General features: G+C 37.8%; 2 protein-coding genes across 6 annotated transcripts in view; both read left to right on the top strand.

The window, feature by feature from the left end:
- The first annotated feature begins 574 nt into the window (after window positions 1-574).
- LOC127440211 (tubulin-specific chaperone cofactor E-like protein) lies at window positions 575-27568 on the top strand. Of its 4 annotated transcripts, none has more exons than XM_051696679.1 (9): window positions 575-711; window positions 2243-2411; window positions 2768-2931; window positions 7180-7319; window positions 10701-10882; window positions 11201-11457; window positions 12031-12157; window positions 12347-12463; window positions 24673-27568. In XM_051696679.1, the coding sequence occupies exons 3-9, from the start codon at window positions 2793-2795 to the stop codon at window positions 24995-24997; spliced, it is 1287 nt and encodes a 428-aa protein (XP_051552639.1). In that variant the 5' UTR covers window positions 575-711; window positions 2243-2411; window positions 2768-2792; the 3' UTR covers window positions 24998-27568. The 4 variants fall into 4 exon arrangements, with proteins under 4 accessions (XP_051552639.1, XP_051552636.1, XP_051552640.1 ...); XM_051696676.1 differs by having other exon boundaries at window positions 586-711; window positions 2238-2411; XM_051696677.1 differs by having other exon boundaries at window positions 592-711; window positions 2183-2411.
- Window positions 12347-27576, top strand: part of LOC127440207 (alpha-tectorin-like) — a 58028-nt gene continuing 42798 nt past the window's right edge. For both annotated transcript variants that reach the window (XR_007897093.1, XM_051696669.1), the window contains exon 1: window positions 12347-12463. The gene's annotated coding sequence lies outside the window, so the exon portion shown is untranslated. The remainder of the gene's footprint in view (window positions 12464-27576) is intronic.

Below are 27576 nucleotides of genomic sequence, written 5' to 3'. Positions count from 1 at the left end.
GTCCCTGCAGACAGCTCTTCTGCCATGTCATCACAGTTTGTATGGGCTACCTTTGCCTTTTTTCCCCTCTCTCTTTCTTCCTTCGCCGGCTTCTTTTCAGTTGTTCCCTGATGCTTTTGTAATTCTGTTGTAAAAAGATATGGATTTAACCTCTGGAGCATTATGGATTATTTGTATGCTGCCTTTATGTGCTTTTTGCTGCTTCAGAGTTCTGGCCACCATTCACTTACATTGAATTGACCTACAGAGCTGAGATATTCTTGTATAAATCTTCGTTTGTGTTTAGCAGAAGAAATAAAGTTATACACATCTGGGATGGCATGAGGGTGAGTAAATGATGAGAGAATTTTCATTTTTGGGCGAACTATCCCTTTAAACAAAATGACAGAAAGATTCTGAAAGGGAGCTTTTTGACAATCTCATATTAATGTATGTTTTAACTAACCTATGGTATTTTGTGGAAACCATGATAATTTCATGAATAATAAATTACTTATTACTACTGAGCAAAAATATCTACATTTTCATGATTCGGGTTATGATGTAATGCTGCAATGCTGCCACCCACTGCACTGGAGCGGCAGGCTGCAAAACAACAACAACACTGCTTTGCCAGTAGGAAGTAACTACGTTAGACCTCCGTGTTCAAACACACTGTCAACGGATCAACAACAAAAACACGCAGAGCGAATCGCCGAACCGTTGTCATTGGTAAGACAAACAAACAACTTTGAATAAGATGGCACATAATGCATGCATTTCGGTGTGTTGTGCCTATACATAACAGGAGAGGCGATGCGTTATACATTTAATTATAGTCATTTTTCAACATTGTATGTATTGTATTTTTATTCAATCAACTAGTAGCATCGTAAATATGCTCGCCGGTGGTCATCGCGCGACATATTTAATAACACGTTTTCTCTTAAATGTTCAACTAGGTTTTAACGCAGCCGTTATGTTGTTTTGTGATGAATAAATTGCATCAACGCGCCTATTGGTTCGCTGTCGCCATCTTATTGTATTACTAGAATTTACTGTACATTACGCCTTTCTATTCTATATTTAGCGTAACACCAAGTCATACGGTGCTAGTTTAAAGGACATACGGTCTTATATTGCATATGCAGTAGTGTTTAGTTTAGGAGCACTGAAAACTGACGACGCTCTAGAACAAAAACATTTAACACAGTCTTCGTGTCAATACTACAGAAGTTTCCATTCTAGAACTGCCGAATCTTGTCGAACAGCGCTCATCCGAAACAAAAGCGTTGTCATGGCAGCCGAGCATTTGAAAGTCAACAACAACTTGTCAGCTGTTGACTCTTGACCCGAGGCTTATTTTAGGACACGGCGAGTCAAGTTGATAGTTTTCTTGCATAGGGCGACAAATTGTCAATTTTATCTGGAAACTTTGTAAGTGAAACTTTTGTTGTTTTAAGAAGTCTTACTAAGTAAAAATCTAGTCCCACCCACTATTGGCGTTTTATACTCTCTCTCTCTCTCTCAAAAATATAAATAAAAACTGGTTTGGTTTGGACTGACAAGCTTTGTTGAAATTCACCTTCATGATTAATTTAACCCATAAGTAAACTTGTCCAATAGCAGGGCAGTTATTGAGAGTATTTTCAGCTGGTCATGTGAACATAAAATGGCAGCACCCATGAGGGGACCCTCTCCATGTATAATAAAACAGCTTTTATAAGGTTACTGATATGACTGGAGATTCCATTTCATGTGAGTGCTCAATTTTATACATGTGTTTCAAAATGACAATTAATATTTAGTAGTAAAACTGTTTTAATGAGGAAACAATTACTGTGTTCACCTTTAAAGACTGGTTTTAGATCACTTGAAAGATACCCACAAACAGAGTACCTCAGCAGGCCAATCCGTTAGCAATAAAGATCTGTTTACTCTTACAGTGTCTTCTGTCAAGACAAAAGATACATATGCTCAGGGTGCCTCATCCATTCAAATCATCGGAGCTTTCCCACTGTGCTTCCTGTGTAAAGCAACAACATATAGGAGTCGAACAAAGTGTTATTGGATCTGATTTCAAGGACAGACCTTTCCATGCTAGTGTTACCTCGTTTGTCTAGACATCATAAAGGGATAGAAGAATGATTGTTCTGTGACCACAAGTGCTCTGTGTGACACGTGCATTATCTCATTTGTCCAGTTCTCCGTCTTTATCTCTTTCTTCCACTCTTGGTCTCCGTTGCTATTTTTGTGAGTCAAGGGTTGTGGGACAGCCCCAGCCCTGACCCACTAGGCCGCAGGTTAAGAGATCCATTCCTGGATGCTGTACTTCCATAGCTGTCCATTTAGGATCAAAACCAGAGAGGTGGCCCACCATCAATGTGCTGATAATTGACCTCCAGATCTGGACAGGAGTAAAGACCTCGTCTGTGAGTTAACACATTTCAGTATGTTTGGCTTTAACCTTGTAGCATTTTTCTTGATACTACAAATCAATCTCTTTTTAGAGCTCATGGTGCATTTTGATCATCTGTAGACTAATGGAAGTTTCAGCTCTTTCAAATTTGTCATACTTAACTTTTAGCTGGTTAGATAAATTATCTTAGCTTGTATATTCCACACAATTCAACTGACACCCCCTTTCTGATGTCAATAAATCATATCTTTCAAGCTTTTGCCTTTACACTGAGTGCACATAACTGATAAACTACTTTGTTTTATTGGATTAAGTGGTCTGATACAACCACAGACGCACACTTTCATCTCTAACTTTGTTCTGTTGAAGGTGTGAGAGTGGGACAAGAGGTGAGATGGAGTCGGAGGAGATAGAAGGACGTACTTTAGTGCAGGTGATCAGTGAGAAGTACAGTCCTGACAATTTTCCTTACTGCCGTGGGCCAGGGGTCGGAGTGGTGATCCGGTCAAGCCCCCAGGGTTCACCTGTCAAAGGTGAGTGGTATTTCTGGCCTAAGGTAAAATGCTGGGAGGACTAGTTAAAATTAGATATGATCTGCAGCCTGATGAACTAGTAATAACACTGGTTTTACTTGAATTTGCTTGAAACTGTTAAAGGGCACTTGATATAATTGTATTATGAATTCTAGGGCTAAGGTTCTAGGAATAGTTCACCCAAAAATTTAAATTCTGTCATTATTTACTTATCCTAATGTCGCTCCAAATCAGTATTGCACTCTCTCTTTTGTGGAACACAAAAGGTGAATTTTTAAAAAGTCTTTACAGAGTGTATTGAAAAAATGTGAAGCTGATTTTCCACCATCAGGTCAAATGGATCTCGTTGAGGAACCATGCCGTTCTGTAAACCAATCAGGGCTTGATGGCATGGTTAAGGTTTCTTTTTCCACTGTGGTGCTGTAAACTCAGGATTAGAATGGACTGACTGAGCAAGTGATTATCACAAATGTAAACATATAAAGGAAGTTTTAAAATGTTCGTGTTTTCCCTCATGATGCTGATAGAGGTCTAGGCCCTCCAATCAATTACAGAATCGAATATGTTTGAGTTGAACAAGCATTTCTGATTGGAGTTTCTGAAATTATGGACAGGTTCCCGGGGCACGTTAACTCAAATGTGGTCATGCAATTTTGCATCCACATGTGGTAAGAGATCAGGGCTGCTTTTCCCAAAAGCATTGCAAGCTTAAGTTGATCATAGAAGCCACTGCTGCCAGTGGTTTCTACGATCTAATTAGGCTTACGATGCTTTTGGGAAACACAGCCCAGACCAGTTATATTTGTGAATCAGCGTCACAAAAACGTTTCAAAGTTATACATCTTTGAAGCTGACTACAAAAGCTATTTAAGTAACTTTATGGCACTAATCCAACTGAATATGAAATGAAGTGTATTTGTGCATTTTGATGCGTTTGATGGACAAACCCCTTCCAAATACGTTGTGGCACATGGTTATATTATACACAGAGTGATAATTCAAATAATAATTGATAAAAATGTGTTTGAGCTGGTTAGATTTGCGATATAAAGATAAAAAAAAAACATGCAAACATGCCTCCAAATGCTTCTTTATATTTGATGTAGAATCCTTTGCAGTTGGCGGGACATTAACTTTTGGAAGGCAGAGTTTACATTTGCACAGTGATGTTTTTTTCCATGTCTCCTTAAAAATGAAATTATCTCTATAGATCCAGTAGTTCAATGTTGAGGAACCATCTTCACCTGGCTGACTAGTAGCCAGTATCAGTTCTGAGTGCAATACACTCAACTCTCCCCCTCTCTTCCGAAAGTCAAGTCATTTTTATTTGTATAGCGCTTTTCACTACACACATCGTTTCAAAGCAGCTTTACAGAAAATCATGTATTAACAAAAAAATTTAACTGTAAAATCAATAAAGTCATAGAGTGATCATTGTGTAGTTTGATTAAATATGATTGTAAATTGTGTATAAAAATTAAATAATACTTGTATTTAGAACACCTTTGAGCAAGCTGAAGGCAACTGTGGCAAGCAACACAAAACATTAATAAGATGTTGGTTAATGGAGAAAAATAACCTTGGGAGAAACCAGATTCACTGTGGGGGCCAGTTCTCCTCTGGCAGTAACACACTGACATAGTGATTGATATATGTCGTGATGAAACGGAGTCCCTCCCCTCTAAATCCAATCACAAGTGGTCACAGGAGATGCATTTAAATGACCAGGTGTAAACAGCGATGTGTCTCACCTGACCACATGTGATCGCATCACTCAAGACGCATCTTAATACCAAGTGTAAACGGGGTCAATGACTACGTGTACATGGACACCAGAAAGCTGTTTATTGCGAGAAAGCTGCTTAAGGCTCGAAATCAGTGTATGAGTTTACATGAGCTGTGTTAGCTGCTTTCTCTTTACTCCCATATACATGCAGCTCGATCATTAAGCTTTCTCCACAGACGCACTTCTCAAAAACTGGTTAGAACGCTGATCATGCGTTTACATGGCCACATTAATCCACATTCTCTGGGAAAAACCTAGGTGTGTTAAAGGGATAGTTCACCCAAAAATGAAAATTCTCTCATTATTTACTCACCCTCATGATATCTCCCACGTGTGTATGACCTTCATTCTTCACCAGGACACATTTGAAGAAAAATAGTAAAATAGCTCAGTAGGTCCTTAAAATGCAAGTGGATGGTGATTTGACTTTTGAAGCACCAAAAATCATAGATAGTCAGCATAAATATCATCAATACAACTCTTAAATTAATTGTTTGAATTAATTTCTTCTGAAGCAATCACTTTTGGAAAAAGTTTTCGGGTAAACTTCACGAGGGTGGAGTCCAGGCGGTCTCTCGTGTGATATATTTGTGTTGCCATAATACAGAGGTAATCTCACATTCTCCTCTCGGTTGAGACATCCAGGATAAGCACACAAACGCACTATTGTATGTAAAGAAACAGATAAATACAGATCTAAACCAAAACCTACGAAGCTTCTGTACAGTGTTCCTCCTACTCACTGGTAAACAGCTCTGCTCTTCCATGTGTGTCTCACATGCCTCAGTTCTTGTGTGTTGAAATGCCAATGTGATTACGTCACATACTAATACTGCTACTGACCGGAAGGATGATTTAGAGTTAAAAAAGTACTTACATATTGATCTTTTTCACACAAAAAATGATTGTGTCACTTTAGAAGACATTAATTTAACAGCTGGACTTGTATGGATGACGTTTATGTTGTCTGTCTGTGATTTTTGGAGCTTCAAAAGTCGAATCACCATCTACTTGCATTTTAAGGACCTACTGAGCTGAGATATTTTTCAGATTTTCTTCAAATGTGTTCTGGTGAAGAAAGAAAGTCATATCTGGGATATCTTGAGGGTGAGTAAATAATGAGAGAATTTTCATTTTTGGATGAACTATCCCTTTAAACTGCTTTCTTTTAATCCCTTAAACGTCTTAAGGAAACTAGCGTTCTAGTTTACATGACGTTTCAGAATGGTGCTTTAAACGTGTAAATTGTTGCTTAAATGTAAAGTAAAAATGTATAGGAATTTTTGTGTGTTACTCACTATTTGTCTGTTTCTGAGTGAAATAAAAAAGGCACTTAAATTTTGACATTACAAATGCCATCAGTGTAACAGATCAGACCAGTTATATTTGTGAATCAACAAATCACAAAACAAGTCTCAAAAGTTGTCACAAAAGCAATTCACAAAACTACACTGTATGTGCAATTCCACCACCAACCCCCCACCACCCCACCCCCTCCATTCTAAAAAAATTTAAGGATTTGAGGGATCAGTAAATTATGAATAATTTACTGCCTTTGCCTGATTGTAATGTAATCATGTAATCCATAAAAACTGTAATATGATTTAAACTATATAAAAATGTAATTAAATCTAATTACACTTGATTCTGATTACATAATCAAGTCATGTTATTTTGATGTGTATACCGCTTTTCACAGCACACATTTCAAAGCAGTTTTACAGAAAATACTGCAGTAACAGAAAATGAAGCTGTGATGTCTTAAAGTCATCAATTTGCAGTTTGATGAAAAACACGATTGTAGATCATGCCTTAAAGAGTATATTTGTTTTAGTATTATTTGTAATCCAGATTACATGTAATTCGTTACTACCCAGCACTGATCACCACATACTAAAGACGTTTCACCTGCATGATTGGGTACGGTAATCAAACCATACAGAACCATGCTCAAGTGGAAATGCTTCTGGAACCATTACTTACCGTGCTCAGAACCTTTTGACCCGATGGTAGATTAGCGGTTTATGAGAATAGAGACTCCGGTCTGTCACGCTCAGAAAAGGACAAAAATAAAACACAATAAACCACTGTATAAGTACTCGATATAACTATATTCCAAGTCTTCTGAAGCGAAACAATCACTTTGTGTGATGAACAGAAAGAAATTTAAGTTGTTGTTCACTCTCAGATCTATTCATATTAATTAAGGAAAGCACTTAAATATGACAGCTATGTCGACAACATCAAACTTTTTTGGTTTTCATTGCATCTCATGACAAATTGACATGTCATTCAAGACACAATGAGTCAAAGCAGTGTCCTGGGTATAATACAAGTTCAGCTCTATCGACAGCATCTGTGGCATGTTGTCAATTACCACAGAAAGTATTTTCGACTTATAGACAGAATGTTTTACTTATATTGTTTATTTAAAGCCCCTAACGTCTGTGTGTTTGTGTCAGATCGTCTCAATCTGCCCAGGATCCTGGTTTTGGATGGTTGTGGTATCACAGAGGCCGGAGATGAGGAGGAGGTGGCCACTTTCTGTGCTCACGTGGTAGAGCTAGACCTCTCTCACAACCAGCTGAAAGACTGGGGAGAGGTGAGAAATCTGGGTTTGTGAGTCACAGGTTTTGAATATTTTTGTGTGCATTTAACATAAGGAATTATTTAACATGATTTTACCCATTAATGTCAGTAGATAGAAGGAAATTTTGCACACTTTATCAAGTGTAATTTTGAATATGGTGAGATCATAACATTCAAAAGTACAATGGAATATATATTACAATATATTTTTTGTTTTAATGTTGACATTAGTCTTTTTGCACATGTGCATGCACACATTACTTCATCTTTGAATCAAAGCTTAGCAAGCTGTTGGCAATGCGATGCAGACTGTGCTCGGAGAGGAAATAAAAGAGTGTACAACTTTATGTTTGGGTCAGATTTGGTCATAAAATTTGCCAGTAAAAGTGTAGCCAGGCCACAGTTAATTCCTCTACAATTGAAGGGTGTTTAAATTGGCTTGTTCTCAACTGGTAGGCTGCGACCTAAAAATGTGTCACAGGTCTGTTCTGATAGAGCCGGGGATTGCAGGGGAAAAAGCAATGCTAAATGCCAAAAAATTTTTTTAATGCAATTAACCATATAGGCCCTGTCCCAAATGGCAACCTATGCCCTTGCGGACCTATGCCCTTGAGTCCAGACTTTGTTAACGTAAGCGAGTGCAGACAGATGGGGCTCGTCAGCAAGGCCATAAGGGTGCATGAGTCATAAAAGTGTGCAACAACAAAACCCCATCTTTTTAAATATTTAGAGATTAAATGAACATGACTTCGACACCTAGATGGTTACAGGCAGGTGCTTAGAACACAGAGAGCGTAAAAAAAGTAATACATAGGTCGCGCACGCTGGCATAGCTTGCAAAAGTTAATACATTTATGTACACAGCCACACCTCTTCAGAAATATACTGTAGATTGCCAGCAGACCGAACATTGCTATTTAAAAAAATAGATAACATTTTGCAAGCTAGTGTGGGAAAGTAATAATTCTCTCCTGTCTAAATCTTTCAGAGACTCACAATAATTCTAAAATCCTCTTTGTAACAGCGATAACAAAGGTTTAGTTTTAAGTTCCTTACTTTTATGAAAGTAAAACGTTCCCAAGGAAAACTATTAAATGGAAACTGAATGTGTAATTCCATCTCTGGTAAACTGAATAAAACAATGTGTTTTTTTTTTAACCAATTATACACATCGCATTAAAAAGTGGTAGGATATACACTTGAAAGCAAGAGATACAGTATGTCATTTACAACAATCAGAGAAAACAATTACTGAAATAAATATTAAATCAACACTTGATATTGTTTCGTCCGGCATGATTTATCGCGTTAACTTCTAGCTGTTTAGAGCTTCCTGAGCGATGACTAGCTATGCATATTGATTAAAAGCTGTTTACATCTTATGTAATATATTATGTAATATTGTTTTGTGGTTCAGCAATTCTGTTGAAAGTTTTCATGTTGTTATTGTTATGCATGTTATTCTATATTATGTTCTGTATATGCAATATCATTTTAATATTTCAGTCATTAAAGTTATACTGCATACATACATATTTGCGATTAAAATCATCTTGTGTGTATTTAATGCCTTACCATACACTGCATAATGAAATTAAATTGAGATTAAACTGTACTTGAATTACATAATGTGATTTCTTTAACATTTCACTATTGTCCTTTCACTATTGGTAAACAATAATAAAGAAACGCATAAATGTCTTTTTTTTTTTTTTCAATTTGGAAATCCCAATGCGCTCTAAGTCCTCGAGGTGGCGTAGTGACATGCCTCAATCCAGGTGCCGTAGGACGAATCGCAGTTGCCTCCACATCTGAGACAATCAATCCGTGCATCTTATCACGTGGCTTGTTGAGCGCGTTACCGCGGAGACATAGCGCGTGTGGAGGCTCACACTATTCTCCACGGCATCCACGCACAACTCACCACGTGCCCAACGGAGAGAGAGAACCACATTATAGCGACCATGAGTAGGTTACCCCATGTGACTCTACCCTTCCTAGCAACCGGGCCAATTCGGTTGCTTAGGAGACCTGGCTGGAGTCACTCCGCACGCCCTGGATTTGAACTCGCGGCTCCAGGTGTGGTAGTCAATGTCTTTACTCACTGAGTTACCCCGGCCCCCAAAAAAATGCATAATTAAACAACATTACAAGACTTAGGATTTGTTTCCATATATGAAAAGAAAATAGTTTATTTCCATATGTAACACTGATGTAATTGCACTAAGGAGTGCTGTAAGTGACTTGCGTGTGCTATATTCTGAACGAGCAGGCTAATCGGATAGCAGTCAGCTTACAAAATGTAAGGTAACTGAAAAACAAAGAAAGAGAAATGTTTAATTTCACACTATAGTTTCAATTAAATACAATTATGAGTAACATGTTTTAAAAGTCATGAAATGTCGCATTTACAAAGTTTTATATATAGATATATATATATATATATATCTTAAAAAGATTTGTAGGATTCCTAAACATGCACTTAATAGAGTAACCACTATACGTTTTTTTGAGCCAATGGAATTACTGTGATGTCAGATGAGGATTCGATTGACCGGGTGGACGTCCTTCTGAATGCAAAAATGACAACTGGAACACCCTATGTTCTTGTGGACTTTGCGGGCACAGGCAAATGAAGGCCAAGAGACAGCAAGTCCACATCAAGTGTGCCATTTTGGACAGGTCCATAATCATGCATAATTATGATCAGGGCCATAACTCGGAATTCTGGGCCCTCTGAATTGGATATTACTTTGGGACCCCCCCCCATTTTAATCATAATTTTTTTTATGACAATTTTTATAGGGTAATAATGCTCAGAATTTATATATGTAAAATCTTTATTCTTTTAGATTGTTTCTTTATTCACACCACCCCAAAGGCCCTGCACAAAAAACAACACGATGCAAAAATAAAAGGTCTACTACAAAGTCAAAAGAACTGATTTGACATCAGTGACATAGGCAGATTAACTAAAGGGTTAGCAAATGCACAAATAAATCATATGAATAGGTCTGCTAATATTTAGTATGTAAAGATGATTATAATGAAAATTGGTGTGCTAGGTTTGAATCATTTTGTTGTTCATCTGTCAATATAACAGACAGCATTTGGAATTATACGTCATTGTTTTACAATTCGGTAAATGACGATAAATCTCTAATGTCCTAACCCAGTAGTTAATTCCATTCCATTAAAATTTGAATGTTTATTTATTTATATTACCAATTTCTTCACCGGATTTTCTACATGGAATGAAGATTTAACAAATGCAAATTATAAACATGTTAAAATCCAGTTAGGTTATTTTCCTAAATAACAATACATTGTTTATTTTAAAGGAGTAAAAGTAAATTAAAAATTTAAATTGTTTACTCTTCTCTTCTCCATGAAGATAAGTAAGATCCTATCTTATATCCCTAACCTGGACTTTCTCAACCTGAGTATGAATCCACTGAGAGGGTCGAGTCTGGAGCCTGGAGCTGCCGAAGCCTTCTCGGGCCTCCGCTGCCTTGTCCTCAATAACACGCATGTCACCTGGGACATGGTGCACACACTCACACAAGAGATCCCAGAGTAAGTGTTTGTGTGTTTTTTAGAATTTAAATAGCCTCAGTCTGAATTTGTCAGTTGCTGCCCCCTGCAGACTCTACAGGGCTTTATCTGACGTGTTTATGTGTGCTGTAGACAGTGTTTTGTTACTATACAGTACTTACTTAAACTGGTAGTTTTTGCTTTTGCTTTCGTAGAGTCTTTTATATTTTTGTAATTTTAGCCCTGTTTTTGCTGTATTCCACTTGATATGAACATTGTCCACAGGTCATTTTGTCATGCACTAAACCTACTGTGTGTGTTGTTGTGGTTGTGTATGTGTGTGTGTGTGTGTGTGTGTAGATTGGAGGAGTTGTTTTTGTGTCTGAATGAGTACGTGAGCGTAAGTGCGTCATCTGTACCATTCCCGTCCCTGCGTCTGCTGCATATCACAGATAACCAGCTGCAGGAATGGGCGGAGGTACGCAAACTGGGCCTCATGTATCCAGGCCTGGTGTCTCTTATCCTGGCTAACAACTCCCTTTCAGCTATCCACGAGCCAGAGGACTCCCTGCAGAGACTCTTCCCCAACCTTCGTAGCATCAACCTACACAACTCAGGTGCTGAAAATCTCTCTGCCTGTAGAGCACTTAAATGACTTAAAGCACTTGCACAAGCATCAGTTGCAGTTATAATTATATAAAAATACAATTATGTAATCATTTACTTTTCCTCATGTTGCTTTAGCTTTCCATATGACTTTTTTACTTCTGTGTACACAAAAGGAGTCATATAGTAACACGTCTAGCAAGCTGATCTTTTCCATACAGCAGAAGCAGATGGCGACTGTGCCTGTCAAGCTCCAATAAGGACAAAAATTACCATAAAAGTAGTCCATATGACTCGTGAGCTATGTTCCAAGTCAGACCAAGCTTCTTTTCCTGCATGACATGCATGATACAAGCTCAGCACACTAGACACCAAAGGAGAAGAAGGAGGAAAGGGCTGGTTATTTAGTTCTTGTGGGTCTCACAATGCTCCACGTTTTAACGTGTGACTAGTGAAAGAGAAACAGTGTTTCGCTCAGTAAACTTTAATTTATTTAAGCAAAATATAAGCATGTAGGCCATAATAGATTAAATTAGATAAGCATTAATAGACTTTCAGCTGACATGTAGTTGTTTTTTTTTAAGGTCTAAGTCGCTGGGAGGACATTCAGAAACTGAATTTATTTCCAAAGCTTCAAGAGGTCAGAGTGTTGGGTATTCCTTTACTGCAGCCCTACACAGATCAGGAGAGACGCTGCCTCATGGTGGCACAGTGAGTACACTTACATACACAAAACATTTAAACACTCACATGCAGTTCATAAACATAGTGGCCACTTTTGAATTATAAAAACTTTTACACAAACTAGTGTGGCCACCAATATGGAGTGTGTCTCTTGCTCTTTTCTCCCTCCCTCACACACACAAACACATGTCCTTCTGCTGTGTTTTGAAACTGTAGGTTGCCTGGTGTGACTGCACTGAATGGCAGTGTCATCACTGATGGAGAGAGAGAGGACGCGGAACGCTTTTTCATCCGTTACTATCAGGACTGCCCTGAGGACGAGCTACCACAGAGGTAACCCCACCTCACTTGATGTCTTAGGAAGTTTACATATTCATCATGGAAATATAAAATATGTGTAGTGACAAAGAGCAGTGCCCTTCATTTGTTCTTTAAAACAATACAAACGAAAACTCAGGTCTTATTTGTGACTCATGTTATTAATTTTCCGCAAGTGTTTGATAAGCTTCCATCACATAAATCTTTTTTTAGTCGTATCTTACCAGTTCTATAATTGGTCTCTACTGTTGCAGCCAAGTCAATGGGCCTCATTTATGAAACATGAGCAGAACGAATTTTTGTGTAAATCGTTCTTAAAGCCGTTCTGATGTAAATTCTCGGAATCATGAATGTGTTGTTTTTTTTTTTTTCAAAATGTTAGATGGTACGAACTAAATTTACACCTGCTCCCGACCATGTGTAAATCTTGAGTAAGACAGCGTGTTGTGTTCTGTTCTTCAGTGTGTTGTGTTCTTTCAGGCAAACTGCCATGACTACAGTTTGATAGAAGTGAAATGAAATAAGTAATGAAAAAACTAACTAATAATGAAATGAGTGAAATTTACCTTAAAAAAAGAACATAAATTAGTAAAAAAAAGTTTTTTTAATTTTTTTTTAAATTTTTTTTTATATGAGCTCTATAATTTAGGTTCCATAATTTTGCATAGGTGTCGGTAAATCGCATAAATGTGATAACATATAGTCAATGCTAATGATGTTGAACCCGTAAATAAACACATACGCAATTCAACGGGGGAAAAATAGAAAAAGCCCGCTGTTGTATAGCTTGCAAATCTCCTAAAATCTTACAATGTTTCGGTCAAAGATTTTCCTAAGGCATTCTATTAATTTCTCTGATGATTCTTCCAGTTGCATGTATATCACTGTTATCATCACAAATTACCCAAGAAGTTTCACAAATTACACTGCCAATGCGCTGCGAACAGAACCATAGAAGTTTAATGGTGGTGGACATCCTCCTGCCGGCGTTAACTGAACATTTTTTACACTCATGTCAAACCATTTTGATTGACTTTATGAACTGTTTGATTCACAAAAGAGCCTCCAATGACAGCAAAAACATGCAATGACAGTCCTTACTTTCTTTGAGACGCTATTGTGCTTGCTAAATCTCAATTTTACGATGTGAATGCACTCCATTCATAAAAATTATTTAATTACTGTTCCACATATGTTAAGAGCATTTACTAGCGAGTCTGGTGCCTTCATATATAGGGCGTTTTCATGGGCGTGGATTATGATAATTGTGATTGAACATGTACACGCCCCCTATTTACGAATGTTTAGAATTCACTAACATACGTTTTACTAACAAATCTGGGATGTGCGGAGCGTTTGTGAATCTGGCGAAAAGTTTTCGTAAAAGTCCATTTTATATGCAAATTACTCAGAATTTATGCATATATTTATGCAATGAGGCCCAATGCTGCTAAGAATGTGCCTATTAAATATTTATAGAAATGTACATTATTAAGGTTTTTAAGAGTGTTGTATTATGTAAAGGCATTTATATTATAATTATATGCTGTAAGGTTTCTTGTATGTCTTTCTAATGCTCTACTTTTTGGGTATTCTCAAAATAGGTCTTTATGATTGTGATTGGTTTTTTGACATCCACAAGAAGCAAATTGGGGGATTGTCTTCAAAATGGGCGTTTGCAAAGACTAATACATCTCTAGTTTTATTATAATTATGAGCATTGTTGTAATGAGTGTAGTTTCATAATATTTATAACTTGAAGGCATCTATAAGGCAGCTACCCTTTCTTTCAATATATAAAAACTAATATCTACTTTCCAAACAATATTTTTCCTATTTCCTAATAATATGCATTCCATCTAAGCATTTTGCTGTAATTCAAGTTACATTCTTTTAAGCCCTAGGTATACTTACATTTTGACGCGAACACTTAGCGTCTGTGTGCAGCCGAACGCGAGCCTGTCAAAGTATACTCCATATGACTGTGCGTGCATACACAGGCGGTTGACGGATGCATGCAACGACTGCTATGAAACACCGGACTATTTCTCTTCAAGAGTTTAGCCCCATAAAGATGTCTTTATAGTCCTTCAGACTTGAGTTTACTAATGCAGGTATCTCCTGACCTTCTCACACACACGCTCTTGACTTGCACATCCACTGTTGTTGTTTTGACCTTCATCTCCTGATGTTTAGTGGCAATTACATCTTCTACTGCTTCTTTGTGACAGCAACGGCACAAATTTGAGTGTTCCCACCTTGTGGATCCACTAATTAGTGGAAATAACTCCAGGCGTATGCACATTCTTCACGTTCAAAGACATGCGGTTAGAAAAATCGGGCTGCGCACGTTCAGTGCTCTAGCACTTTGCTGATGACGAAATTTGTGTCACTCATCCTGTATCTGACCGAAGTATACTTTGGGCTTTATAGTCATTTCACAGACACTAAAGGTTAGTTTTAATCATGGATCATTCTAAATAGTCTATATATCTTTATAGATTTCTATCAGTCAGTTTTGCTTGTATAGGAATGTCTGAGCATGAACATTGTGACTTTGGAAATCAAATATGCGAAGCTGCCATCAGGCCCTTTCCCACTGCGGGAACTAAAGCCTGTTTTAGGTACTTTTACCCGGAACTAGTACTTTTCGTCGTTTTCGCACACGAGGAACTATAGTTCCTCTTAGCCATTAAGAGGGACTTTAGACTGATTTTTTAGCTCCTACTCTGGGATAGGTACTTCTACCCTCAGAAGAGGGACTGTTGGAGGTGCTGCAGCCTGTGAATGGTCAAACATGTATGACGCACAAAGCAATGAGAAGCGCAAAGAGTTGGCAGCCGCTATGAGTAAACAAACTTGTAGCTGCTATTTAGTGGTCTGCGCTAATTTGCCAATTCCCTTAACAGAAATAACTTAAAACCAACAAAGTATCCAAAGAGTATCGCCTGTCTCATCAGGTGTGCCTTTCCTCTTAAGAGTTCTCATCTACAAAGTTACTAAGGAAAAGTATCGGGACTTTATGTGGGGAAACCGGCTATTGAATAAACTTTTAGAGAACCTAACCTCCTCTTTCCAGATTATTACAACATTTCTTGACAACATATTTGACCTTCACCTCTTTTTCTTTATTCTATCATCTCCAGTTATCCAGGTGACGTTTAACAGTCCCACCTTGCATGTCTTCTGGCCTCCCCCTAATCCTTCAGTGCTCCCTATTTTTGGGGGAACTTTCAGGGGATATTCTGGTGGTTCTTTCTGGGGATATTTTGGAGGGTCTGTGCCGGCCAAAGGCACAGTAAACGGATCACCCACGTTCTTTAACCCACCCCATTCCACTTAACCTGGGAGAGTGTATGGCAGACTTTTCCAGTTGCTGCGGCAAGCCCCAACCTCCAGCAGGGGAGTCTAACCTTTGGGAGACAATGTGTCCACTCTCTCCCTCCTCAAAGACGGCTTTGTACTAGAATACTCCAATCAGAAAATCGATACACAAGGTGGCAGCTTTATTCGTTCTTCTCCCCCTTATATCCCCCTCTCTCATTTGCTTTAAGGGGATTGAGTTAGCAGGAGGATTTTTTTCAAAAGGGGTTGGAATGACGTCCCTGACTCAGTCTCTCTTTCTGTTTTTTCTATTGAGTGATAGAGATGCTGTTGCCTTTGTTCTGGAATGGCTCACACAGACCTAGTGAATTGACTAAGTTGTGCAAACTGTTATGACACTGGAATTCCCGCTCTAGCACTTGACGGTTGGGAAACTGGAGATGTGGGCCTTTCTCAGAACTAGGGGCCTTTTATCATCTGTCTGACATACAGTATAAGATGCTGAATTAAGAAAGATCCAGTCACAACCATTTTAAAAAATAAGACTGATTTGAAAAATCTTAACTGGTAAAACATGCAAATGGGTGATTCTTACAAAACTTGTCAAGAAAATGGCCTGGTCCTATTTTACTTCAAAGTCAAAAGAAACAAATAATATTTTGCATATTGGACAATTAAGATTTTTTACATTTTGACATTATTTTCCTAAAAGTTTTCACGCACATTTTACCCAACACGAAAAAAGGTGGTCATTATGATATTCCCATTACCGCAATTTGAAAAAGAAAATATATATTTTTAAATTGTTAAGAATTTATACATCATAGTTGTACACTCTGGTACTGCTGTTAATTTTTGCTGGTTTTAATTTATAAAAATATTGTACAACATGTAAATACAGTAAAAAAATACATAAAAATACAGGAAAAAATTTTTTGTTTGTGGGGGTGGGGTAGGTTTGCTTAAAGGGTCATGAAACCCCAAAAGTGATTTTTTGAGATGCTAACAGTTATGTACATATTGCACATCATTCAATACAATAAAAGCACTCTGATATACTGAGGAGAATATGGTTAATTTAAATATTGAATTTTTTGAGCCATTTCGTTCTTTCGGTTTAAATACGAAAGTTGAAGCAAAGTTACAAAATTTAAAAAAAAAAAAAAACTCATGTCAACTCTCTTTTTGGTTTTCTTTTGCTTTGTGCGAAAGTTAACTGGATGTTTTCATGATTTATTGGCATTACATCCTATACGTCCTTGTATACTGGATAACTTTACACTGACAAGGTTAGTATGCGATTTTATCACACTAGAGTCATGTAAACACGTATTATGTTTAATTATTGTGGCTATACTTTTGAAGCAGTGCGTACTTAATGTTTTGTGTATTGAACCTTTTTACTTTCGTGGTATGCGTCTTACTGCAAGCTTTTTTTTTTTTTTTTCAGAAAAAGAGGGATGAGTCAAAATTATTTTCTGTGGTAATCAACATTATGCCAGTAGAGTTCAACTTGTATTAAACCCAAACATATCTGTGTTAAGTCTCAAAGCAGTCCTTGCTTTCTTTGCAGTGTCTGCTCTGAGTGCTGTTCTCACCTCATTTTTTTATCTTCTTCACCCCTCACACATTCACCTTTTTGTCCCATGATTGATATGCAGCATACTACCCATGTTGTTTCTTGTTTTTTCTCCATCTCTCTCTTCCTGTTTCTTTCTCTTGAGGGAAAGCCACTTTCCCAGAGGGATGAGTTTGAGATGAGAGTTGGCACTGGAGAGTGAAAGGGCAGGTGCTGAAGTCGATGGTAAACCGTAGATATTGGCTAAGGTTGCCCCCTTTTTGAACCCAACCTGCTCTCTCTATCCCCCTTGGGCAAAGATCAGAGCTTAGGCTATGTTACAAACTCTGTGATAAACCTCTGAAAGAGGGCAAAGATCTGTGGAACAGCAAAACAGATGAACAGAAAGGAATTATGCCTACCTGACCTCAAAAACCCCTTTGGACGGGGCGCCTTTGAATTCATGAGATGCAAACAATGCAGAGACCTATTCAGCCTAAATTAAGAGTTTCAAACTGGTAGCCTAAAGTAATGGCTAGAACACATAAGAGACTTTTTAAAGTGACTCTAAAGTAACCTTAGTAGCATTTACGGTTGCTTAGACATAAACTTAAGCCATAAGTAGGCATGTGAATGTTATCTTTATCTAACGCTGAGGAGATATTCAAGTAATTCAAACCCTGCACTGCTTGATTGCTCACATTGATTTTCTAGTTGAGGCCATTTTAGTATATACCTCAGAATATCCCTTTAAAAGGTTACAAAACAACTTACAGTTAATGTGTGTAGTTTTTCGATGTTTAAATACTTTCTCGTATCCCAGCTAAATAAGCAGAGTCAACTATAAGTAAGCCATTCCTAGGTTGATTTCACCTAAAATTGTAAACATTGTAACTTTGTTACACTTTCAAATTATTCCTTTGTTTGAGCGGCCCGTCAGGCCCAACACAGCAAGGCTGACGTAATCAGTGGTGTATATTTTGGGCGTGACTCTGTTTGTACAACCAATGAAAGATAGGAGGAGTTTTTTGGACTCTGTTTGAAAACAGAGATTATTTTTTAATTCTGTTCAGTGACATTAGTGGTGAAGAAAGTACACACTTAAGCTTTAAAAGCACTAAAATAAAAACTACTTAATGGACACTAACAACTTTGCGGTATTTTTATGTGCGACTTAAGTGTCCATATACTTTTTGGGGACACTATTTGTAGTATCCAGTTAACAAAAGGTGTGAAATACTTCAGTTGTAGCTTCCTTTTACAGCTAGCCAAGGCTGCCAGATGAACTGGTCCCAGTCACCCTCCAGTGGTCACCTTGGAGATACACTAGCTACAGTACATAGTGTAGGTAGGGAGGAGGGAGACAGTTAAGTTGGTAGAGGAGCCCTATACATTCAATAGCCTTTGAGTAACTAAAATTTGAGCCTTGACCATGGGCACGATGATCCCTCTGAGGAAGACAGAAGAGAAGTGAAAGACAGCAGAGAGGAGGAAGCAAAGAAATGGATGAGGAGGAGAGTGTGAAGGCAATGAAAGAGGGGATTGATTTTACTGTTTTTGAGTTACCATAGCCTGGGACCTTGTTAACAGCTTGACGATGAAGGACTATGTAGAGGACTGGAGGAGAAAAATCTCAGTGTGTACAGCTCGTACATGCCCATTTAAGTTAGACTGAAGCTCAGTGAGAGACTTTGAAACTTAAGAAGATAAGTGGAGGGAGTTAGCAGCCTCTTTAGTGTCCATCACGATAGATGTGATGCTAAAGATGTCAAGAGATTGTATAATAATTACAGCTAACATGCTTGTTGTAAGTGTTCCAATAGGGAAAGATCCAGCAGTGCTTCTAGACTTCCTGTCCCATTTATGTAATGTAAGGGCGGTTTTAACAAATGTGAAAATGGGTCATTTAAGTGTATAGTTAATTTTACATTGGGATGGCAATGGCCTAAAGGTGCAGGACCTGTGCTGCTGGGTTAATAAGGCTTTGCTCAGACAGGCAGCAAAATTTGTGTGTATCTGACTCAAATACATAAATTTTTTTGTTGTCTGAACAGAACAAAACAACAACAAAAAACATGATCCAACAAACCCAATCCAAACCACATTCCTATGTTGTTGTTTTTTTTTCATTATTCTGGAAGCCACATGTATGTAATATCATACACAATGTGTAGTATTGTCTATAGTTGTGTTCGAATTCACTGATTTTCACTCATAGTGAATGTAATTGATTTTGTACAGTATACAGTTGCCCAAAAAAGTATTTTGACTCTTAAGTTGGTGTCACAATAACCGACTCCAAACAACTAGATATTGTCAAGGGTGTCACACTTACCAACTATTTTGCAGTATGACATACTGAGCTGAGCTCACCAAAATGACAACTGGAGTACCTCATGAACATAAACAATTGTGATAGAATGATTTAGGATGGAATTCATGAAGTAACTTTACCTTGTAAATACATTGTGTGATTGTGTATTTATACCCTTGAGGCTTGCCATAGAACATGTATGTTCAACAAAAAGAGACTCTTCTGCCTCCACTCTCTGAATTTATTAGTCATTTTTGTATAGGAGGACCTACAATTGTTGTTTGTGATGATGTAAGGTTGTGAGTGTGATCGCTGATGAAAACATTCAGGGGTGCGTTTCCCAAAGGCGTCATTAGCCAACTATGGTCGCAAGGTCAATCTTTACCAACATAGTTAAACGATTTGGTGTTTCCCGAAGACGTTCAGTTCTTTACCTGTGGTTAGAAGTATAGTTCCTTGTTAGTTTGCTGTGTGGACATCATTTGATATTGCTGAGGCTTCTATATCTTTCATTCTGTCAAGACTTCGACCAAGTTGATGTGCATTTAAGAAAACGATTTATTCCGGGGTTTTGGAGAAAGCAGCGATCTGAAACGTCACGTAAACAGCTGTTAAGAGAAAGTGCTTTATCACACACGGTTTCTGTAGGAGAACACGGCTTTTATGTGTTTGTTAATGCATAAGTGCCGTTTATGTTTTTGAAGAGTGTGCATGTGCATATGAGCTCAAGTGCATTGAAGGAACACCGAAGTCTGATGAGAGAAATCCATCTATTGCAGCGCAATGCATCTGTCGCATTACAAAGTGCATGACGCTTTTGCGTCTTCAGCAGCTTTCTCGAATTAAATGGCTTTCTGGTGTACGTGTAAATGAGCTATTATAATTTAATATTTGCGGAAGTTATTTTCTCCACCCCTTAAGTAATGTCATTGATGACAGCTCAACAACGTGGTTCAAACGATGGATGTGCAACATAGTTCCTATGGTTTCGGAAACAGTCGTGCACGGTTCCCACGGTCATGGAAAACCTGGAAATTTACAGGGAATTTTAAAATTGTGATTTCCAGTCATGGAAAAATCATGGAATATTTTTATAGTTAATATATTTGTATTTATTATGCTCGGGATGTTACGTTGCACTGGATTAAAAACAATGTGAAAAGTTTAAAATATATCATGTTATTTAGAATACCTGACCAATTAGAGACAATGATGTGCCGCTAATCCCCACCCGTTTTAGGATTCACGCAATGTGTTCATATGGATTACATTTAAAATGAAATGTTTTCAGTTTAACTTTTATTAAACAATGTTATGGTTTTGTTTTGTTTTTACAAATTTGTGATTATGTGATTTCAGTGCCATTTTCAGAATGAAAGGCTAAATGTTTGGGAATGGAACTTTCAAGTCATGGAAATTCATTTGTTGAAAAGAGTGGGAACCCTGGTCATGTCTAGCTAGTTAATTTCTCCAACGATGCATCGTATGGTTACGCAGGGAGTTATGTCGTTGTATGGGAAACACACCCCTCATCAGCGCGATGTCTTGTCAGTTCTTCAGTAAAAGAAGCTCATTGGGCACTTCATGAGAAAATGAAAATGAGCCCAGCCCAGTGACAGAACAATTTTTTCTAAAAAGTTTGATCTCCTTTTCCAGTTCTCAGAGCCATTAACTTAGAGTCCAGATGGTCAAAGAATTAACAATGTCCTGCTGTCAGACACTAATCCGAGATCCATCTCTCACCTACTGGCCGGCGATTATGTAAATGGTTACGCCTGAAAATCACTGGAAAAAAATTGGCTAATGTGACGCTTGCTTAATGCATACTTAAAGATGTTTAAATGTTGTTGCAGTAGATACAAAATTTCAAAGCAGTGACATCTGCAAAACAAATTATGCTAGAACTAACTTTATAAAGCCTTTTTTAAATTACATTTAACCAGCTTTGCCCAAGGTGATTTTTATTGGATGTATGAAGTCAGTTACTCTCCTAATAGAGTAGCAACAGGTGTAGTTCATCACAACTATAGATGTTCCACAAAGAAAAAAAAAACAGAAATTATCATAATATTGTACAAAACGTCTATTGTTTTATCATTTGAAACCTAACCAACATCATTTTGTAAAATGTTTGGCTTGAATAGTGTGTTTTTGCCTTCTTTGAAATACCACTTGGTTTGATATTTTATTATTAAATGCAGTGACATTTGTACATTGTTGAGTGTGGCTTAAAGGGATAGTTCACCCAAACTTTTTTGCTAGAAACTCTTCTCCCTGCCCAATAGGGGGCAATATGCATGAAGAATGTGAATCACCAAAAACAAGAAGAAGAATGTGAAAGTTAAAGTTGAAGTGGAGATTGATTGAGCAGGGAGGAAAATTAACAGTAAAGACCTATGATATCACTTCTGAAGACACTGATTTAACCACTGGAGTCTTATGAATTATTTTTATGCTGACTTTTATGATTTTTGGAGCTTCAAAATTTTGGCACCCATTCACTTGCATTGTATGGACTTACAGAACTGAGATATTCTTCTAAAAATCTTCATTTGAGTTTAGCAGATGAAAGAAAGTCATACACATCTTGGAAGGCATAAGGGTGAGTAAATGATGAGAGAATTTTCATTTTTGGGTGAACTAACCCTTTAGTTTCTAAATAGTTTCTTGGGCCACTGTGTCTAAATTACAGGAATGCCTCCGCTCATGAGTTTCTCACCATGGCAAGATGCTATGAAGTGCATAAGTAGAGGTATAGTTTTCCGTAATTCCATACTGACAGCTTGCTACTCTCAGTTGTTGGACAAGAAAACAACTCTCTTGGCATCATGCTGCCACCTACATCATTAATAGAGCAACTAATGTAAATATGTCTGAACAAACAGATCTGATTTCAACATTTGCAAAAGGACAGTGTGGACAGTCAGCCTTTTGTTTGTTTGATAAACAAATCCAAATTGTGTGCAGTGTGAACAAAGCCTAAAATTCTTTATCTCCACCATGCCTTTCCATTAAACACTTGCCTCAGGTTCATTCAGGGTGACTGCCATTGTAATACATGTCCTGAAAGTTGCTTGGATAAAAATGTTTTGCCAAATTATACACACTTTCTTAGATCAGAGGATATATCAGTTACGTTAAGTTGTAGATAAACCATATATCAAACTATCTACATTCACCGATATCTACATTTTGAGCTTATGTCGATTGTGTCTCTGTAGTCTGTAGTTCAGATTATCTACCTGAAAACCGATCGCATTGATTTTTATGCCATCAACAACTGAAGTATCTACAGTAGAATCACTGTATACTGTATGGCTCTACTATGACCTTGGTGCACTGCACAGTAGTAACTATCCGGACCCATCTTCGAGACTGATCTGTACACTTTTCCAAGGAATCCAAGGCAGCTAGGTTATCACAGCGAACACCATTCGCCTTCATTTAAGTAGCTTAGCCACACTAAATGAGACCCTTGAGTGAGATTGTTCTTTCTCTCAGACAGAGTGGCACTTTGTATAGAGGGGGCAGTATTCCCATGGTGAAGGCAGGGAGCCACAGGCACCTACCCAGGCTCAGGCTCTGCTTTGTGGGGAGACTCTTCTGGACAAGCTGGGGAAATTACTTTGATTGGCTGTGTCGGTTACTGTAGCCCACTAAAGCTTAAAGACTTTTTTGTAGAGATTTTATTTAATTGTTCCTGCCGATCCCCTCTTATCTTTCCCACAATCCTTCAGCAAGACGGGAAGAGAGGGAGGGTGGAAGGGGCGGTGGTGAGAACTTTCTCACGGTATAAAAACTTAGTGTGCTATACAAACACACAAACAGGTACACAAACACACAACCACATCTTCACACAAACACACAAGTTCTATGGTTCCTTCCTTGTGCACTGATTGTAATTATGCCTGTAAAATTATTTAGTTACCTTTCTTTAACATTTGAGTGTGATTGAAAATTTTGATGAAAACCAAGTCCATCATTTGTCAGTTTTTTTCAAGCATATTTAAAGTAGAAGACTGTTAGTGTGCATTAACTACATTTTCATGGCTCATTAGCTCTGTTATAAAACCAAATTTGTTTCTACTGCCTACATAGGCAGGATCCATCATGAAACCACACAAGTGACTGATTAGGAACAATTTACAACTCTGCACATCATTGCGCTCCTAATGTGAAGTGCATGGAAGATCGACTCACAATTAGGGTTTGGATATAATGCAGTGGACACTTTTCAAGGGCTGTGATGATGTGGTTCCACCTTATTTAGCAGTGTTAATCAAACAAACGTGATATCTTCCATTTTTTATTATTTAATGTACATTTATAATATTAATCTTTGTGTTGTATTATGCTGGAATTCATATAAAAAAAAAAAAACTATTTAACACTGCTGCTGTTCTAAGTTTTTTCCCTCTTTTGGAAAGTTGTTAAAAAGTAATAGTGGATTTTTTATTTTGTCGCTTGAGTAAATAGGAATGCAAAAATAATATTTGCATAAAATATAAGCATAATACATTGTATGCATAAATATTAAAATTTTAATTAGGTTGAACCATTTTTATTTAAACCTTTCAGTATTTAATGAAATGTAAGTATATTTATTATCAATATATCTCTCAACTTGGCCGCCATCTTGGATGATTTTTTTTTTTTTCCAGAACTTGTCAGCAAAGGATACATGTGATGCTGCTGTAGAATTTAGCCAAAATGAGGTGTCCTAGAAGTCAGCATAATGTTGCTGCCTAACTTTTGAAACAGCCTTTGCATTGGGACTGCCTTAAAATGCTTAAAATGTAAATGGTACGCAAGGTTTTGTAACAGAGCTATTGTGTGCTCCCCATGCTTGGTTTCGTTACAGTCTTTTGGTCAAATCTACTTCAGAACTTCCTACAATTGGTTTTTAACATAGATGGGTTACTGGCTGTTGTAGCAAAAAAAAAAAAAAGCATAGATTTGACCCAACTGAAGACATTGAATTTGCCTTACTCACATGATCTTCTCCTCACTGCTGTCCACTATTTTCAGGTACCACACTTTGGTAGCACGCTATGGCCGCCTAGCCCCACTTGCAGAGGTGGATCTGCGCCCTCTCTGCCATGCTCAGGTTGAGGTGCGTTTTGGGGACCAAACAGAGCCCCTAGAGCTCAGACTGGATCAGACTGTGGCAGACCTAAAAAAGCAGTTGAGAGCCATGATCCAGCTACCTCCAAACAAAATACGTGTGTACTACATCGACCGGCAGCTCGGCTACGCACTAGAGCCTCAGGAAATGAAATCTGGAGTTCGAGCACTTCATTCCTACAGCATACGAGATGGAGATCAGATCTTGGTGGTGCCTAAGACTCAGTGACAGAAGAGAACTGAACCCACTGCAAAAAAATAAAATAAAAAAAATATTCCCCTAATATTCCAGCTTTGTCTCTTCAAAGCTGGAATATGAGGGGCATCCTGTTCCAGTAAAGGCAGTTGAATATTGTGCACTAAGACTGTGCATAATTGAATAGTCTGCCTTATGTTCATGACAGAGAGAAACAGCGCTACTAATAGAAGGTCCCTAAAAAAGACTTTGGATTCGGGAAAAGAAGCTTTCTTTAACTTCCAGTGATCTGTTTTCTGCTTCATGGACGTGTGAATTGTAAAAAAAAAAAAACATGCTGTGGACTTTTAAAGAACTGTTTTAACCTTATTTACTTAATAGTTTTCTTGTGTGTTTTTGAGACTGCTTCTCAGGAATTACCAATATTTGTCTACTCTAAAGAGCATTTTTACTAGCAGTTAATCAAGTCAATCTTAATAGCACAATTCCAAAGTGCACATATTATATGAACATGTTTCCAAAATCAGGTATGTGCCCAGGCTTGTGCATCTCATCACCTTACTATTTAAGCTCAACTTAACAGCTCATCACCCTGCTGTCTGTTTCCTGAACCAATGTTCCATATTCAAACACTTAAAGGAATAGTTAACTCAAAAATGAAAAGGGGTGTTGGGTGGTGAAGCTGTCGTATGGTGGCTGGTTTTAAGAATTAAGGGAGGGGGCATATAGAAAGTCTCCAGTTGCAACACCAGCCACAAAGCCACTTCCTCTTTTCTTGAATTACAACAGAGTCAGCTACAGGTCTGAAACCCTCCAGGGTTTGTATGCGTCTTTCAGAGACACACTTTACATCCACAAACCTGGCTCCTTGCCCTCACCCCCCCCCCCCCCCCCCCATTATCACCACAGGTTTACTGCAATCCCCTAGTCATCTGTCATATCATTCTAATCTGCCATGTTTTCAGTGAGACCCCTGCCACCTCTCTCATTGGTGTAAAGAGTCTTTGGAGTTTGCAGGTGCCATACAGAGCATGTGCTGTTGGGTTCTACACCAGCATTCCAGCATTTTTGGCCCTTGTTTGAAAGAAAGAAAACTGCAAAAAAAAAAAAAGGAACAATAAGAATTAAACCAAGTGATGGCCTGTGCAACACTTTGGCATTCATATTTATTGTATGGATTTATTTATTTTTTATTTTTTTATTATTAACTAATTAAAAAATGCCTCAACATTTTATAGGTTTTACATAGTTCTCTGCCGTCGTTTGTTGAGCATTAGAGGACAGCCAAATATATATAGAACCTCATTCTTTTTATCTATAACTGTGTAAATGCTTTTCAGTGCATTCAGAGAACATGTCACTTACCACAGGTGATTTTACATTGCCATGCCCCTGTTCAGTCTGAATCTAAATTGTATTAAGTAATTTGTGAATGTCCCACACAATTGTAATATGTAAATTGTAAATGTCCCACAAAGATGATTTCAAGAACTAATTTTAAAACATCTTAACAAGTCAATGTCTTTTTTCAGTACATATCAGTCTATAGATTTTAGGAGATGGATTACAAGGGCTTGTCCTGTTCATTCCCATACCGTTTCCCAGCAGAATGGCTATAAGTTTGGAGTGACTTATATAGTATAGACTCCCTCTTTAGTTACCAAGCTCTCCCTATGCAACCCTATCCCAGTGGAGGGTGTTAACAGGGAGCTCAGAATCCATTAGGGGTTCAGATTAACCAAAGAGGTTATATGTATATTATCCCTATTGATAGGAGAAGAGCTTGCATGGATATTATTATCAGACATCGAGAAAGTTTTGTTACAATGTAACCACATATATCAAACTTATGATTTGTTATTGTCTAATCAGCAAAGACACTGTTCCCAGTCCAGCTCCTATTTGTGCTCAAATCCTATAAAGTTGTGCTCATCGGTTCCATCACTGTTTCATTTCTGTCCCATCAATGTAAATTGAGCTTGATTGTTATATTTTTGCCCAAATCCTATGAGTAGACCATATTGTTGCCACATTTATTTGCCTCCTCCCTGTGTAATTTTACTCTTCGCTGATAATTGGAAATCCTTAAAAAGCTTTGGAATGTCCTCATTTGGATAGTAACCTTGCACTATGTCAATGTCTCACTAGTACCACGATGTTTGATTTTTCTTTCATCCACAAATTATAGTCTGTTCACTTTCTGCACCCCTTCCTCTGGGCTTTCAGTGGTGCCTGTGTCTCTACAAGTTTCTCATTGCACATTTTTTGTTCCCATTGTGTTTTGGTTGTGGTGAAGACATTTGATCCTCTCTGTTCTACTCCCAAAGGGCATCTGGCCTCTAACGCCAAAATGTTGTTAACAGAGCAGGTGCTGAGATATTTACTTTATTATTGTTGGGTCTGTATAATGGGTTATTCTGGTTTAAAAAGGGTCATTAGCTTGTGCCGTGGATACTAATGCAGTGTTAAATGATTATGTGAATGTTGACATGGAAGATAGTTGTAAAGGTGTGATATTTGTGTTACTAATTGAATGGTATTTTACGCTACTATGAAGTTCCGTATAATGCCATACATAAAGATAAAAATAAATAGTAGCCAAGGCTTTGCAT

The sequence above is a fragment of the Myxocyprinus asiaticus genome, chromosome 4 (genome assembly GCF_019703515.2).
Source record: "Myxocyprinus asiaticus isolate MX2 ecotype Aquarium Trade chromosome 4, UBuf_Myxa_2, whole genome shotgun sequence".
Lineage (NCBI taxonomy): Eukaryota > Metazoa > Chordata > Actinopteri > Cypriniformes > Catostomidae > Myxocyprinus > Myxocyprinus asiaticus.
This window is presented reverse-complemented; position numbering and strand designations above follow the sequence as displayed.

Excerpts from the sequence above, each read along its gene's own strand:
- LOC127440211 (XM_051696679.1), top strand. The coding sequence starts at position 2,793 with ATGGAGTCGGAGGAGATAGAAGGACGTACTTTAGTGCAGGTGATCAGT. Across the intron at positions 7,320-10,700 it reads AGCTGAAAGACTGGGGAGAG|ATAAGTAAGATCCTATCTTA; the intron begins GTGAGAAATCTG and ends TTCTCCATGAAG. Across the intron at positions 11,458-12,030 it reads CATCAACCTACACAACTCAG|GTCTAAGTCGCTGGGAGGAC; the intron begins GTGCTGAAAATC and ends TTTTTTTTTAAG.